This window comes from Cervus elaphus, chromosome 2 (genome assembly GCF_910594005.1).
Source record: "Cervus elaphus chromosome 2, mCerEla1.1, whole genome shotgun sequence".
Taxonomy (NCBI): domain Eukaryota; kingdom Metazoa; phylum Chordata; class Mammalia; order Artiodactyla; family Cervidae; genus Cervus; species Cervus elaphus.
The window spans coordinates 1,365,225-1,380,660 of NC_057816.1; the positions used below are offsets into that span (position 1 = coordinate 1,365,225).

At 65.1% G+C, this 15,436-nt stretch overlaps 1 protein-coding gene across 2 annotated transcripts; it reads right to left on the minus strand.

Moving 5' to 3' along the window:
• Nucleotides 1-925: 925 nt before the first annotated feature.
• Nucleotides 926-10,277, minus strand: CTSD (cathepsin D). Of its 2 annotated transcripts, XM_043923236.1 has the most exons (9): nucleotides 10,109-10,275; nucleotides 7,899-8,058; nucleotides 6,079-6,202; nucleotides 5,561-5,679; nucleotides 4,132-4,358; nucleotides 2,439-2,561; nucleotides 1,946-2,090; nucleotides 1,766-1,864; nucleotides 926-1,677 (listed from the first exon to the last, which is right to left on the minus strand). In XM_043923236.1, exons 1-9 carry the CDS (start codon nucleotides 10,180-10,182, stop codon nucleotides 1,510-1,512), a joined length of 1,239 nt encoding a protein of 412 aa, XP_043779171.1. In that variant the 5' UTR covers nucleotides 10,183-10,275; the 3' UTR covers nucleotides 926-1,509. The 2 variants fall into 2 exon arrangements, with proteins under 2 accessions (XP_043779171.1, XP_043779163.1); XM_043923228.1 differs by having other exon boundaries at nucleotides 1,766-2,090; nucleotides 10,109-10,277.
• Nucleotides 10,278-15,436: the final 5,159 nt, after the last annotated feature.

Sequence of the window (15,436 nt, forward strand, 5' to 3'; positions counted from 1 at the left end):
TCTGCCCGCTCCTGGCTCGAATTTCAGGTGCAGAGAACACTGGGCATGTGTTCACGATCCCTCCTGCAATTCTGGAAGAGGCCGGGTCCTGCTAGGGCCCGGCTCTGGGGTACGGTCTCCAGGCTCCCTGGGGCCAGGCCGGTGACAGCTACAGCTCTGCCGGCTGAGAACAAACGTCACATCAGACCCCGACCCCGGCGGGAGGATGGGCTCCAAGCAGGGTCCAGAGTTACCCATCCCAGAGGCATCTGCCCCACCGCCAAGCATTCAGAAACTCCTATTCATCCCTCAAAACCTCCTGGCTCTGCAACTGCTCTGACCGACCCCCACCCCCTCTAGCGAACAGGCCAGACCAGCCTGAGGGGACGCCGGTGTTGGATCCCTGGGCCCTGCCAGCCCAGGGTCCCAGGCTGGCCTGCTCCAGCCCTGGCAGGGCTTACTCACGGAGACACTGCTTCCCCGGGCTGGCGAGGAGGCCCAGGAGGGAGGCAGGCTGCCCAGGCGCCACCCGCCCCATCAGGCTCCTCCTAAGGCCCGTCAGGGGTGCAGGGGGCTCGGGGAACACTGGGGGCCCCGCTGCTGGTGGAACACTTGCTAAGGAAGTGTGGCGGGCACTCGCCTGGACCTGAAAACTGTGCCTTGGTGCAGGCGCTCCCAACAGAGGCCCCGAGCTAGGCCCACCTCACTGGTCACTGCGCTGGGCCCCCCACGAGCTAGCACCCCCAGCAGCAGAATCTCAGCCACGAGGCTGGGAAGGAGGCGAAAGTGTCCGGGTCCGGGCCTGGCCTGGGCTCTGGGCGCCCCAGGCTGAGCCCGCCCTCCCTTTGAGGCGAGCGCAGGGCCGCTTGCTCGCGCCAGCTCCTCGCCCGCCTCCACAGGGAGCGTGCCCTCCCCACCGGACACAAAAGACGCCAACACACGGGCAGAGGCCTGAACAATTTTATTTTTGTGCCAACTTTGGCTCCCAGCCACTCAAGAAAGGGGCGGCCACAGAGAAGGCCGGCCCCAGTGCCCTCCCCTCCGATGCCACCCCACCTGGGGCCAGAGAATGCCCTGGACGCCCTCCGCGACGAGGTGAGCCCCGGCACGGCCCCGCGAGACTGGCTTCTGGCCCCTGCTACCCTTGCCGGCTCGTCCTCAGGCCTCAGCAGGCCCCTCCCTCATGGTGTCCAGGACCAGGACAGGCGGGCGGAGCGACCGGGAGGGCAGCCGGCCTGAGGGAACCACCCGGGGCGGGGGTCCCGGGACACACAGCCACCTAACAGGCTGTGTCTTCCAAGTCAGAGAGAGGACTCTGCACCGGGGCCGCCTCCCCATCAGACAGACAGACAGACAGACAGACAGACAAGCAAGCAACGTTTCAGACACCAGGGAGGGGAAGCCACAGAGCGGAACTGCAGCCCGACGGGCCTCGGGAGAACCGGGCTGTGGTGCGTGAGTGCAGTGTGCGCGTGAGTGTGAGTGTGTGTGGCCCTCCTCCTCCGGACTCTACCAGCGGGCGGGGGCCAGCTAGAGCCGGGCGGCCTCGGCCAGGCCCACGCGGTTCTGGTCCCGGTCGAACACGGTGTAGTAGCGCCCGATGAAGACGTCCCCCAGGATCCAGAGCGGCCCGCCGGGCGGGGGGATGTCCATGCCCATGAAGCCGCTCAGGCACACGGTCGTCCCGGCCTGTGACACCTGTGATGGCCGACACCGCTCAGCACCAGTCAGCACCGGTCACCACCGGGCCGCACGCCGAAGCGCCCGCGCCCCACGCCCCGCTCACCTTGAGCGTGTAGTCCTCCGGGGACAGCGTGTAGTCCTTACCCCCCAGTTTCACGGTGACCTGAGGCAGGCTGGACACCTTCTCGCAGGGGATCATGTACTGCGGGGGGGTTAGAGGGAAGCCGGTGAGCGGGGGGCCCGGCGGTGGGGGTGCCCGACCCCCAGCCCTGCCGGCGCTCACCTCGCCCTGCATCAGCGGCACGGCCCCGATGGCCTTCTGCAGCTCCCGCACCTCCTCCACAGGGCCCACGATCAGGGACGTGCCCGTGTCCACGATAGCCTCACAGCCGCCCTTGCACACGGTCAGACTGCTGCCCACATCCAGCCTGCGGGGAGGGGCGTGGGCCTGAGTCCTCTCCCCGGGCCCCTGGAGCCCCTGCCCGCCCCTGCAGGACTGGGGCGTGAGCAGAGTTGGGGATGGGGAGGGGGCTGGAGGAGCCAAGAACAGGTCACCCAAGGGAGCTACGTGCAGCAGGGGCCACTGGCTGGGCACCTGGAGCTGGCAGGAAGCACCTAGGGCTGGCAGCACACGGGGCCCAGGTCCCCTTGGGCCGGCCCCCGGCCCCCCACAGCCCCTGCTGCACGCGAGGCCACGGGCAGTGCGAGGGGGGTGGGAGGCCCACGAGCCACGCCCCACCCTGCGGAGCCGAAGGCGGGACCCGCCCCGCGCTCACTGGTCCATGTGGATTTGCCAGTAGGCCTTGCGGGTGACGTTGTGGTACGCCAGGCTGCCTCTGTAGTACTTGGAGTCGATCCCGCCCAGCATCAGCTCGCCCCCGGGCTGGGCTTTCGGGTCCCTGTGGGGGAGGAGGCAGTCAGATATCCTGCCCGCCTCTGCACCAGCCATCCAGCCTGCGGGTGGCCGGGCTGGATGGGCACAGGGGTCAGGGTTGGTGCGGGGCCCTCAGAACGTGACCCAGGACCCTTCCTGGGCATGCAGGGGTGGGAGGATCTGGCAGCGGGTAAGAGCTCCAATCTCACACCCCGGGAACCACAGGCCAAGCCCCTTCCTGACAGGAGATCCTGCCTGGGCTGCAAGGGGTCCTGGTCTGCCCCCTTAGGATGGCCAGGGTTGGGCCAGCAGGCAGAGGAGGACGCGAGTGCTGGGAGCCCCGGGGCAGGGACCTCACCAGCCTGGAAGGAAAGCCAGGGGCTCCCAGGAGGAGGGCTGGAGCCACTGCACCCGCCCCAGGCCCTCTGCACCTGCCGCTCCGGGGGACGCCCTCCATCCCGACCACCACAAGACTGGCTCCCGCTTCAGATCTCAGCTTCCGACCCTCCCCACCTCTTAGTCACACTCGTGGTTTCAGCATCATCTGTCCGGCTATCTCCGGCACGTGCCAAACTCGTCCTCCGCCCGTTGCCGTGGCCGCCACCTCCCGTCACCTCCACCGCCCACGTGGTGCCCTCCTCAGCCTCAGCCCTGCCCTTGTAAGCCAGCCGCCCCGCCCCCACTTCCTGCCCGAGCCTGCACCCAGGGAGTCAGAGAGATGGGCCATCTGTCCCGACCTCAGGCCAGGCCGAGCTCCTGGGTCCTCTGCAGCCCGCCTGCCTCCCCTGGACCCGAGGGCTCACGTGCTCCCAGCGCCTAGCAGGCAGCTCGGCCCCCAGCAGCTGCACAGTTTTTGCCACTGACTGAGCAAGGGGCAGAGGCCAGCATCCATACAGAGGCCAGGCCAAAGGCTCTGGGCTGGAATTCCACCAGAAGTGCCCAGGGTAGGACCCAGAGGGGGCACGCGGGGCGTGGTGGCCAGTGACCAGGAGCAGCAGGCTGCCCGGCACCCCCGCCCACACCCCCCCTTGCCACACCTCACCACTGCCCGCATCGGGGGCTTCCTCTCAAGACCTGTAGCACCATCCCGGGAAGAGGCCAGGGGCTGGAGGACTGAGACCCCTTTCCAAGGACCCCCTCCCCAGCATGATAGGTACCAGGTGTTGCTTCTACAACATGGGAGCATCACCCTGGCTCTCCTGGGGGTCCCCCCCATGGGAAAGCCCCGGCCCCCTTGCCTCCAGAGCTCCTGGCACAGATCAGGGCTTGACGCCTGATTCCCTCTGGGCCGAAAGTGACCCAGGGCAGGGACCAGTCTGCCCGTCACCGGGACCAGGAACGTCAGGCAGACTGACCGCAAGGGTGTCTGGCCCAGCTCGGGCTGTCGTAGGAGGCAGGCCCAACGACCAAGATCCCGGATCCAGGGCCGCCCGGCTGGGGGACCCCAGCTCGGGGGCCCCAGGGAGACCCAGCCTTCGGTATGGACTGTCTGTCCGCCTGTGGGAGGGCGCCAACCCCTGGGCAGTGAGGGCTGTGGCTCAGTGCCTGGCAGGGGGCCACGGGGAGGGCTGGGACGACGGAGCCCGCCCCCACACCTGTTCAGGAAGAAGGAGAAGATGTTCTTCTCCACCAGTTTCTGCTGCATCAGATTGTCGAAGACAGGCAGCACGTTGTTGACGGAGATGCGGGGGTAGGCCATGCCCAGGATGCCGTCGAACTTGGCCGCGATGAAGACCACGCCCGGCTGCTTGATGGCCTCCCCGAAGGTCTGCCTCTGCACCGTGACACTGCCCGGGCTGGACGAGGACGGGTTACAGGGGACCTGCGGGCCACGCGGTGGGGGCAGCAGGGGTCAGTGGGTCGTGTGGACACCAAGCCTGACGCTGGGCCCCTGGCAGCCCCTCACCCCCGTCCCTGCGGGCAGCCATGGCCATGAAAGCCAGCTCGGCCACTGCCCGTCGTCTGGCGCACGGGACTCGGCCCAGGAGAAAGGGCTGCTGACGCTGCAGCAGACCTGGGTGGGGACAGCGGGGGTGCGGGGCCCGTGCTCCGCCAGGCCGGTTTCAAGGACGGGTGCAGAGCCGGGGAGCAGGAGGCGGCGGGCTCCTCCTGAGCTCAGGTCCTCCCACCCGCCTACCCCGCCCTCGGGGACCCCGGACCTAACCTTGGACTCAAGGCCACGCCACCCCCTCCCCCAGGCCGGGGCAGAGGCTGCAGACACACACCGGCAGGATGTGGGAAGGAGGGCTGTTTGGGGTTGATGCTGGGGGGCGGAGGAGGGGTGTGCGACATCCTGTCTCAGGCTCAGAGGGAGCCTGGCAGAGGCCCCCAACTCCCACCAGGCAGACGTGGAGGGGGAGGGTGGCCCGCAGGGAGCCACGGGGCCCCTGGCCCACCAGGCCGGCTGGAGGAAAAGTCCTCCCTGCCACCAAGGCTCGGGGCAGGCCCCGCGGCCTTCCTGGGGCTGCGGGCTGGGAGGGGACCACCTTCTGCTCTGCTCCTGCTCCCCGCAGCTCCCGACCCAGACCCCTCCTGTGGCCAGGCACCACGGCTCCGCCCGAGCAGAGCCCACGAGGGCCCCGCCCCGCCCCCCAGGGAGGCAGGCACGTCCTGCGGGCACCCCACAGCCCTCCCCAGATGCCACTCAGCGTCCTGGAAGGTGCCCCTGGCCATCAGCTCTGGCTGCGGGGACTGGGGCCACACCTGACCCTGGCACCCAGTGGCCCCCTGCCGTCCACCAGCTCCTATGCCAGGCTGGGTGGCCAAGAGCCTCGCCACTCATCAGTCGCTGGTCCTGGGCCTGGCACTCTTGCTCCTGGCCTCTCCTTCTAGCCCTCCTGGCACCGCCCAGCGTGCACACGGGACCACGTCCCCCCCGTCATGTACCCCAGCCAAGCTCACCCAGCTGTTCCACCCCGGGCCTCTGCTCGGCTGAGACCCTGGCTCCATTGTTCAGTGGACCCCTGCCCAGCCCTGGGGTCAGGGGTGAACCCCCGGCCTGGGGTGTGGCCCTGACACACTCACCGACACGGTGTCCTGGCTCAGGTACCCCGAGAGGCTGCCTGAGCCGTAGTGGATGCTGAAGGTTGTGCCGTTCTTCACGTACGTGCTAGACTTGCCGCTGTTGTATTTGTGGTGGGTCCCTGTGCCGAGCGGGGCTGTCAGCCCGCCTGCCCAGCCCCAACTGCAGCCTCAACCCTCCCAGCCCTGGACCAGCTCTGCTGGGCCCCGCTGCCTGCTGCAGCCTGTCGAGCAACCCCCGGGGCGGGTGGTCCAGCCCTCGACCCCCACGGTCCCAGCCCTGAATCGAAGAAGGGAGGAGGGTAGGGACTCGGGAGGGGCCGCCTGTTGGGTGTGGCTGAGGTGGGAGCGGCAGGTGGCCCAGGAGGTCTCTGCCCCAAGACGGGAGAAGGTGGGCTGAGGCAGAACGGCTGGCCTCCAGCGCCTGAGGGGAGAGCGGGCAGAGGGGTGGGGGCAGCACTCCTCTGCCTGGGGTCCCTCCCTCTGGGGTCCACGGCAGGCCCTGGGACAGACGGACTCACAGCAGGCGATGTCCAGCAGCTTGCAGTGGATGGACGGGACCCACAGGTTGGCAGAGCCGGTGTCGAAGACCACCGTGAAGCACTGCGGAGGCGTCCCGATGCCGATCTCCCCGTAGTACTGGGCCTGGGGAGTGGGGTCTGTCAGGTCAGGGCACAGGGCTCCCCAAGGGGAGAGAGAAGGCCCAGGCCAGGGGAGGGGGTCTGTCAGGGATGGAAACGGGGCTCCCCATGGGGAGAGAGAAGGCCCAGGCCAGGGGAGGGCCCCAAGGTCAGGCCTGCTGCCTCAGCCGCCCACCCCGCCGTCCCCACTAGAGTCCTTGGTTGGGTCCAGGGCTCTGGGAGGGAAGGTCTCCTCCCCAGCATGAGGGTTGAGTGAGCGCCTGACTCTGGGCCCTCAGATCCCACAGGGCTGAGCCTGGAGGGCCCCCGGGCCGAGGGATCCGGGGGGCCCAGGGGAGGAGGCGCACGGGGAGGCCGAGTCCCTCAGTGCTGGCCGCGCTGCCTTCACTGCCCTGGGCCTCAGTTTCCCCCTCTGCACACGGGGCAGCAGAGGCAGCTTGGGGGGAGGCCCGGATGCGGGGTCAGGGCTCTGGCGAGCATGAAGGGGCACATGTCTCCAGGGGAACCCCGTCCTCGGCCCCTCGGAGGTCAGGGGCGTGGGCATCTGTGACTTTGGGGTCTGCTGGGCTCTGGCTCCAGCCCCTCCGGGCATCTCTCTCTGGCCACTGACTCATGACCCAGCAGAAGTGTTCAGGTCGGGGTGGGGGGCGGGGGGGGTGGTTGGGGGGTTGGAGAATGACTCAGCAAATCTCCATATGCGTGCACATGTGTATCTGTGTGCGTGTATGCTGGGGAGCAGGAATCAGGAACTGGTCAGTCAGGCCCCAGGCAGACCCCCCCGCCCCCCCGCCTGATCACATGCCTGCAAGAGGCCACAGCTTCCTGGCCCGGCCCGGGCTCCAGCCGGGCAGGACAGAGGGCGCGGCTACCTGCCCTAAACCTGAGTGGGCCAGAGGCCGGATGGCAGCGAGGGGCTGGCTTCCCAAGACGCAGGGAGTGGGGGGCGTGGAGAGGATGTCACCTGGGCAGCCCCAGACGACCTGCCCCAGCATGCTGTGTGTTCCAGAATGTTCCACCTCTGAGCTGGCTTTCCCCTCCACGAGCAGTGGGCACATGGGCCGGTCACTGACCAAAGAGGAAGGTAGGGGGCAGGGACTGGGCCGTGGCTGCCCCAGGCCTGCCAACGAGACAGGCAAGACGAACACAGAGGTTCCAGGGCAGGGGGCGCCTCCCAGGCAGGTGAGCCCAGGTGAGCCAAGCTGAGGGACCCCCGGCCCCACCCACAGCCTCGAGGGCAGGCCTCGGCCTGACTCTGGGCTCCTCCACACCAGGCCGGCTCCCTCACGTGCTGCAGGGCCTGGGGCAGTCCCGCGGGGCCGGTCACCAGGATGAAGACGCCAGCCCGGCTCTGAGCCGGTGCTCGGTGGCAGGCAGGGAAGCGGACGTCAGGGAGGCGCTCAGGCCGCTCCAGCCAACCCTCCTGGCCCCCCCGGGCCAGGACGGGCAGCGGAGCCCGGAGCTGGGGCCAGGGAGGTCACAGCCCTCAGTCAGGAGGGCGTCGTGGACACACCCAGCACAAGGGTGGCTGGGCGGAAGCCCCGCCCCCCCCACGGCTGAAGCTTGCAAACCACTGGAGGCTGAGAACAGAGGATTTCACCAAAACCCACACTGGCTCAGGGAACCAGCTCCTGCCCGCAGTGCTGTGGGCAGTCAACCCACTGCCCCTGGCCCCAGGCTGCCTCCCTGTCCCCCACACTCACATCCATGTAATTCCTGAGCAGCTCGGGGACTGGCTCATGCCTCGCAGCTGGCTCCCCAGTGGCATATTTCGAGATGGGGCCCTTGGCAATCAGGTGTTCCACGGGGCCCATCGCCTCCGACATGGTCCGGCGGATGGACGTGAACTTGTGCAGTGGGATCCTGTCAAGACGGGGGTCGGGCTTGTCAGGGCTGGCTTGCTGCGCAGCCCACCGGGAGGCTCCCGCACCCACGACCAAGCTGGAGGCCCAGCATGCCTGCTCCTCTCCCAGCCCCCGCCCCCAGCCACTGGGGGCTCCAACACGCACCGCTGTGGTCTCCCGTCCCTACTGTGAATGGGTCCAGGGTCAGCGGTCAGCTTTCCCGTCTCCCCAAAGTCCCCTGTGGGGCCCCACCTGCCTCGCTCTCCCCACCCAGACCCCACAGAGATGGTCCCAGCTCACCCGTCTGACTTGAGGGGTGGCCACCTTCTGGCCGCCAGGGGGGACTTCCAGGCCACCCACTCTGAGCAGCCAGCTCTCCCTGACCACCCCCAGGCTCCTCACAGGACCCCCTCTTTCCTTCCAGTCCTCATCCCAGGCTGCACTGAACCCCGTCACTCTGTCCCCATTAAGCAGGCCACTGGAGATCAAGGTTGACACCTGGGGCCTGGAGGTGGGGGCTGCCAGGCTGGCCACACTCCATGCGAGGCCCGGTGCCCCTGCATGGAGGACCCTTCCCAGGAGCCCCGCCTCCCAGCACACACGCCAGCCTGGGTGGTCTGCGCAGCAGCAGGGGCAGTGTGAGCGGTCCTTCTCCACCCCCAGCCCCACAGGGGTCTGAACTGGCCCCAGGAGGTGGGACAGGAGACCACCTGAGCAAGAACGACTGCATGAAATGTCTTCCCAGCCTGGGGATCTGCGAGTTCAAGGTCGCAGTGGCTCCTCCCAGCAGGCCAAGGGCATGCTCCAGGAAGATGTGGGACTGGCTCTTGCCTAAGAAGGGACAGGCTGGGAGAGCCTGGGCTTCTTGTCTGGGGGTGGGGGAGGGGGACACACCCTCCAGTCACTAACGAGACAGATGCCAGCAGTTCCACAGGACGTGAAGATGTGGGGGCTTGGGTTCAGCTGCCCCAACCGGAGAAGCTCCAGGCTGGCGCCCCCAGTGGAAGGCCTGGGGGTGAGGCCAGGGCAGGTTCAGGCCTGCAGCTGCTCCCCACAACTGCTCCAGCTAGGGCTACTTGCCCCTAGGCCACAGCCCACGCAGGGGCCCACACAAGCCAGCTCTTTGGCAAGGCTCAGGTCTGCGGGGGGGGGGGGGGGGCCCTGTCAGCTCCTGCAGCCCCAAAACCCCACCCACCTGCCCACAGGCAAAAGGCCCACAGCAGAGCTGGAAGAATGCCGGCCCAGGCCCAGCACTAGGCTCCAGGCCTGGGCAAGCGTGGGGGCAGGGCAGAAGCGGGTGGGCCTGCCGCACGCCTCTCCTGCTGGGCAAGCAGCCTGCCTGGCGATGCCCGGAGGGTGGGGGGACCCTCCATCTTGCTGACACAGCATGGCATAGCCCTGGACCAGCCTGATAGTCCTCGGCTCGTTGGACCCAGTGGGGGCCCCCAGGCCTGGGGAGGGCGTGGTCCTTACTGAGGCAGCAGGTATTGGTGGGACAGAGCCCCAGCCCAGCAGTGGGGGAAGCCGCCCAGGGCCTGGTGCCAGCTGGGCTACTCCCCCAGACCCATCCTGAGGCTGACTCCCTCTCGACCCTGTTGGCCTCAGGGTGTCCAGAGGGTCCTCCAACCGGCCCAGGGCCTGTGGGAAGATCTCAGGCCGAAAAGACCGGGATGAGGCCACGCCCAGCTCACAGCTGTCCAGGGAGACCCTAGGCACAAAGATGACTTACCCAAGCCCAGGGGCCTCCGGGGCCTGCCCCTGGGTCTCCTGTCTTCCAGCCGAGTGCGAGCACCTGAGCACACGCTCCCACCCTACCTGTCCTGGGGACGCTGAGCCGACTCCCAGTCACAGCCCTCCTGCTACCTCCGGCCCCCCCGCCCCCCGGCCCACCCCATGATGGCAGGGAGGAGAAGACGCGCAGACCTCCGGGCGAGCCCCGCACCTGCAGAGCTCCCCCGCCCCGCCCGCGGGTAGGCACCGCAAGAGGCCCCGGGGGCGGCCCAGCTGCACCCCGGCGGGCGCACAAAGGTGCGCGGGCGTCCGCGGGGAGCGCGAGCTGCGCGGCTCACCTGATGACCGCGGCGGCGGGTGCGGCCAGCAGGCCGAGGGCGAGCAGCAGCGGCAGCAGGCTGGGCGTCTGCATGGCGGCGGCGGCCCGGTCGAAGCGGAGAGCCCGGGAGGTCGCGCGCTTATAGCCGGGATGACGGCGCAGTTGGGCCGCGTCAGCTGACCGGCTTGTTTGCACCGGGGCTGGTCACGTGGGCTGCGGCCGGCGGCGGGGGGCGGGGCCGGGCCGGCGCGGGGCGTGGGGCCGGGCCGGCGCGGGGCGTGGCCTGAGCGATGGGGGCGGTGCCGGGGCGGTGCGGGGCGGTTCTGGGAAGCGAGGGGCGGGGCCACCCGCGCCTAGGACCTGCCGCGTCTGCTCCGGCGCTCCGGCCGCCTGTCCCCCCTCGGGCCACGTGCCGATCCGGAGAATTGCCACGGCCCTGTTGGGGCAGAAGGGGACCGGGCCTGGCCCTGCTGGACCCCTCAGCCGGGCGAGGCTCCCGGAGCCGCGGGTCCTTCCCCACCCCGGGCGCGCGGCTCCCCAAGGCTCCCCAGGGCTCCCCGCTCCACCTGCTCCCTCCCTGGGCGCGCTTGTCCCCAGCTCTTCCTTCGCCCTGGGAATCTCCCAGGTGGTCTCTCTGGAGGCTCCAGCCTCCCTCATTCTCCAAGTGGCCCACAGCCCTCCCAGCCCCAGCACCGCACCTCAGAGCAGCACCTGGCCTGGCCCGGCCGTGGTAACCCTGGGCTCTCCTCCCACTGTAAACTGGTACCATCCCAACCTTAGGCAAATCTCAATAACCCTGGGCTCTCCTCCCACTGTAAACTGGTACCATCCCAACCTTACGGCAAATCTCAAAAGCTGCCATGGGGAGTGTGTGTGTGTGTGTGTGTGTGTGTGTGTGTGTGTGTGTGTGTGTGTGTGTGTGTGTGTGTGTGGTGTGTGTGTGTGTGTGTGTGTGTGTGTGTGTGTGTGTGTGTGTGTGTGTAGGGCGGAGGGGACAGCAGGTCACAGTTCAGCCACTTGGGATCAGCTTTTACCAGCCTCTGGGGTAGGACAGCGCGTCCCTTGGTCTGGCTAGTTCACGGCCCTATCTGAGGCCCCAGTGACCCCTCAGCCTGGGAGCTGAGGTCCTGCTGCCCAAGGGGAGGATCAGCTCCAACCTCCACCCTGGTTCCAGCCAAAGGAGGGGGTGGGTGTTATCAAGGAAAGGAATTTGGACAGGTCATTTCAGAGAAGGTCACGGGAAGAAGGAAATTCAGCGAAAACTGTGCCGGGAAGTGACTGATGTGGGGGTGTTGACTTAAAAAAAATGCACAACGTGAAAGTTGTCCCTTTTCTTCGGAGCAAAGCTCTCATGTAATAAATATCTTTACTTTTATCCTGACAAATTCTACTAAGGTAGCTTTTCTATTGAGGAAAAGTATCAGATCAGCCTCTGACCTAACCACTTCAGCCAAGACCACTCAGTCTCCTACAACTGAGCAAACTCTGGTATCTTTCAACAGAGCCCCACCTAGTATCTAGACTTTAGGTGAGTCTACCCTGGTATGGGTCAACCAGCATCTGCACCACACCCCGCCCACCCCCCCCCCCCCCAGTATCTTTCAGTTGGAAGTGGGCAGGTACCTGTTCCACCACCAAATAAAACTCAGGATTATCAACCAATATGGGAGATCCGAGAACCAGGAGTTGTTGTTCCAACTCTTTGGGACCCCAATGACTGCAGCATGCCAGACTTCGCTGTTCACCTACCCAGATTTGTCTGGACTCTCCAAGGAGGCAGATAGGTATAAGAGGCCTCTGGTCGTGTACCAAGGCTCCAGTCCACTCTGGGTAACTTGGTTGGTCGCCAAGAACTGTCGACTTTAAAAATGCACAACATGTGAGTGGCGACTTAAGTTTTATTTGGGCAAAATGAGGATTGCAGCCCAGGAGACAGCACCTCAGATAGCTCTGAGAAGCTGCTCCAGAGAAGAGGGGGGATGGCCAGTGTACGTGATTTTGGTGAAGGGGGATTAGCATGCTATCAAGCATGTATTTTCCCAGAAGGATTCTACTAGTCTTGTGAAGCTTCGCTAGTCATGAAGAACAGTTGTCACCATGAAGGACTTTGATGCTTTTCTAGATGTGAGGAGATGCAAGAATTGGGCTCATAAAGTCAGTTCCTGAAGACCTCTAACTCTCTGGAGACCTGTCCTGCCAGTTTTCCCCCTGAGCACCGAGTGCCTTGTCCCTTCTTCACCTTGGACTCCCTTCGGGGGTTGTTGGAGGTCAGCAGCCACAGCAGCACATGACTTCATCCTCGCTGAGGCAGATGGCAAGTTCCAGTTTGTAGTTCACAGGGGCCAGGCCTCTCTGAGGAGGCGACATTTGAGCAAGATGTGAACAGGGGGAGTCTTCACAGGGGGACTCACTCAGGGACACTTTTTCTTGAGTGGTCCTCCCAGTTCCCCACCTAAAGGGGGGGTCAAACCGAGGTTCTGTGGCTTACAGAGGCGAGACTGGAATTCCCATCTTCTCTGTAACTACCAAAAAACCAGGACCCTGACCTTCACCACCACCACCCCCATGCTGGTCAGCCTGATGGCCACAGATGAGTGACCCTTGCTTTGCCCTGCGTCCTCTCCTGGCCATTCCGCAAGTGTTTACTGGGTTCCCCTGGTTCTGAAGGAGTAAAGCCAGGGGCCAAGCAGGTTCACATCCTGCCCTGGAACCTGACCTTGGCCTCGGGGCCAAGGCTGTCCCCCACACAGGCCCAGAAGTGGGGCCCTTGCGCCAGTTGTTACCCGGCCCTGGTGTTGGAGTGGTCATCGAGGCCCTAGTTGGGCTGGACTCTGGCACTTGGTGGAAGGTAGTCCCAGCTGGTGTTCCCTGGTCACGATGCCTGGTCCCGATGCTCAGTGGGGATGTGACATCTGCAATGGCGGGGCCCAGAAGCGGGCCTCTAAGAAAACACACATTTAGGCCATCATCTTCTTCTTCTTCAGGGACATTTACAAGGCCCCTGGGGGTTCTGGGCACAAGGCAGTGTGAACTGTTGGAGGGGCCACGGGCTTGATCTGGCATCCAGCTCTGACTGTCCTGAGCTGGAGCTCGTGGGAGGCAAGCTGACACTCTTGACTTTCCCCTGAGGGTGGCAGGGGGCCTCTGAGAAGGGACCCTCCTGTGGCCCAAAGGGTGGAGAGGCCCCTACCCACTGCAGAGTTTGCTTGTCCATTTATTACAGAGCAGAGACGCTCTCTGTACTGCTCCCAGCCCAGCCCTTGGTGCTCCAGGAGGGAGAGCCCTGGCCCGGGCATGTGTGCGTGCGTGTGTGTACATGTGTGTGCGTACATGTGTGTGTGTGTGCATGTATGTGTGTACATGCGTGTGTGTGTGTGTCTGCATGCATGTCTCCGCATGTGTGTATGTGTGGTGGGGGTCTACCTGAGGTGAGGGTCGAGAAGAGTGGCATGGGCAGCCCCTCCCCTTAACCTCCACTTGGCATCTCATGGGCCAGTCCCTCTGGGACCCTGTGTGTATGCTTCGCCCCTACACGTGATCAGGGGGCACCCCCCTTGTGCCAGGCAAGCTCTGGGTGCTGTGGAAGTGAAGGGAAGGAAATAGGCTTCCTGCCTTGTGGCGTTTATCCTCTAGGCAGAGGAGGCAGGTGACACACGATAGAGGCACTGACCAGGTCACTGGAGGGAAAAGCTTGTGGGGAAAGTGGGGGCAGAGGGGGGACCCTGGGTGACAGTAAGGGGTGTTGCAATCAGGGAAGCCTCGAGGGAGCCTGTTAAGTCAGCTGAGCCCAGGCGGGGATGGGGGGCGGGAGAGACGAGGTCAGGGGTCAGAGTGGAGCTCTGCAGGTCACTTGGACGTCCAGCCTCCGAGAGGACCCAGCTGGGACGATCTGGGGAGTCTGACCGCCCTGTGGAGGGGGGAAGCGGGAAGGAGGGCGGCAGTGGACCAGCTGGGAGGCTGGGGCTCCCGTCCTGCTGTGGGGACTGGGATGGCCTGGACCAGGCAGCGGCCAAGGAGGCTGGGACAAGCAGCCGGGCTCTGGAGGACTTCTGAGGTTGGACGGGGGTGGCTGTAGGATTTCCTGGTGGATTGGAAAGACGGTGTGCAGCAGAAGGCTTAGCACTGACTCACATGTGTCCAAACCAGCCGAAAGGATGGCCTGTTACCTGCCGAGATGGGTCAGAAGCAGGAGGGGCGGGGGAGGAAGCCCAGGAGCTCCGTTCGTTCGGAGGTTTGTCATGCGGGGATGATGTGGCCCCGGGGACAGGCAGCGGCACCGCTCAGGGGCAGCAGCTCGCGCGGTTGGGGGTTGAGGGAAGAGACGCAAGCTGAGACGGAAACTTGAGTCGTCAGCGCTCAGCAGCTTCTGAGCAGTGAGGTCAGACGTAAGCGCCGGTGATGTGCAGACAGACTAGCCCCTGAAGGCTCCCGGCTGTGTGAGGTCAGAGAGTCGGCGGGACCAGGAAAGGAGACAGTGGGAGAGGCTGGGAGCAAGAGGGGGGCCCGGACACTGGATGGAACGTGGAGGGGGCTGCTGATGATGGACCAGGGGGAGGCGGGGACTCGGCAGTGACCACGGGACTTAGCAACGTGGCCTGGAGGAGAGCAGTGTCAGTGAAGAGAGAGCCGCTCTTGTAAAGGCCTGCTGTTGAGATAGTGTGTACTAATGCAGAAAGACAGGTGGATGGACGGGGGAGCAGGAGAGCCTCGCACTGAGGAGCAGGGGGGTGACTTCTGTCGCTGTTCGGTCGCTCAGTTGTGTCCGACTCTTTGTGACCCCGTGGACTGCAGCACGCCAGGCCTCCCTGTCCTTCACCGTCTCCCAGAGTTTGCTCAGACTCGTGTCCATTGAGTCAATGATGCCATCCAACCATCTCATCCTCTGTTGCCCCTTTGCCTCCTGCCCTTGGTCTTTCCCAGCATCACGGGAGGACTTGATCCCTCTACAGCCCTCAGTCCCAGGTGGTAAATTCCAGGTCAGCACTGTCGTTGTACTTGGTCACTCAATCAGGTCCGACTCTGCAACTCCATGGACTGTAGCCCAGCAGGCTCCTCTGTCCATGAGATTTTCCAAGCAAGAATACTGGAGCAGGTTGCCATTTCCTTCTCCAGGGGATCTTCCCGACCCAGGAATCAAACCTGAGTCTCTTGTGTGTCCTGTGTTGGCAAGTGAGTTCGTTACCACTGAGTGACCTGGGAAGCCCTTAGGTCAGTTAGGTCAATGGTAAATCTATCAGGGGAATAAGACAAGGAGGCTCCCTTCATGACCTTGAAACCAACACAGATTTGTGGTTTAAATAGAAATGCATGAAACCCACCAAATCTGTGAAAGAGACAGAAAGGAGTT

Bases quoted from the DNA above. Each gene is read 5' to 3' on its own strand.
- CTSD (XM_043923228.1), bottom strand. From the start codon at position 10,182: ATGCAGACGCCCAGCCTGCTGCCGCTGCTGCTCGCCCTCGGCCTGCTG. The intron at 8,059-10,108 runs GTGAGCCGCGCA...CCGTCTTGACAG, and splicing joins CCCGCCGCCGCGGTCATCAG to GATCCCACTGCACAAGTTCA. The intron at 5,680-6,078 runs GTGAGTCCGTCT...CGCTCGGCACAG, and splicing joins GCTGCTGGACATCGCCTGCT to GGACCCACCACAAATACAAC.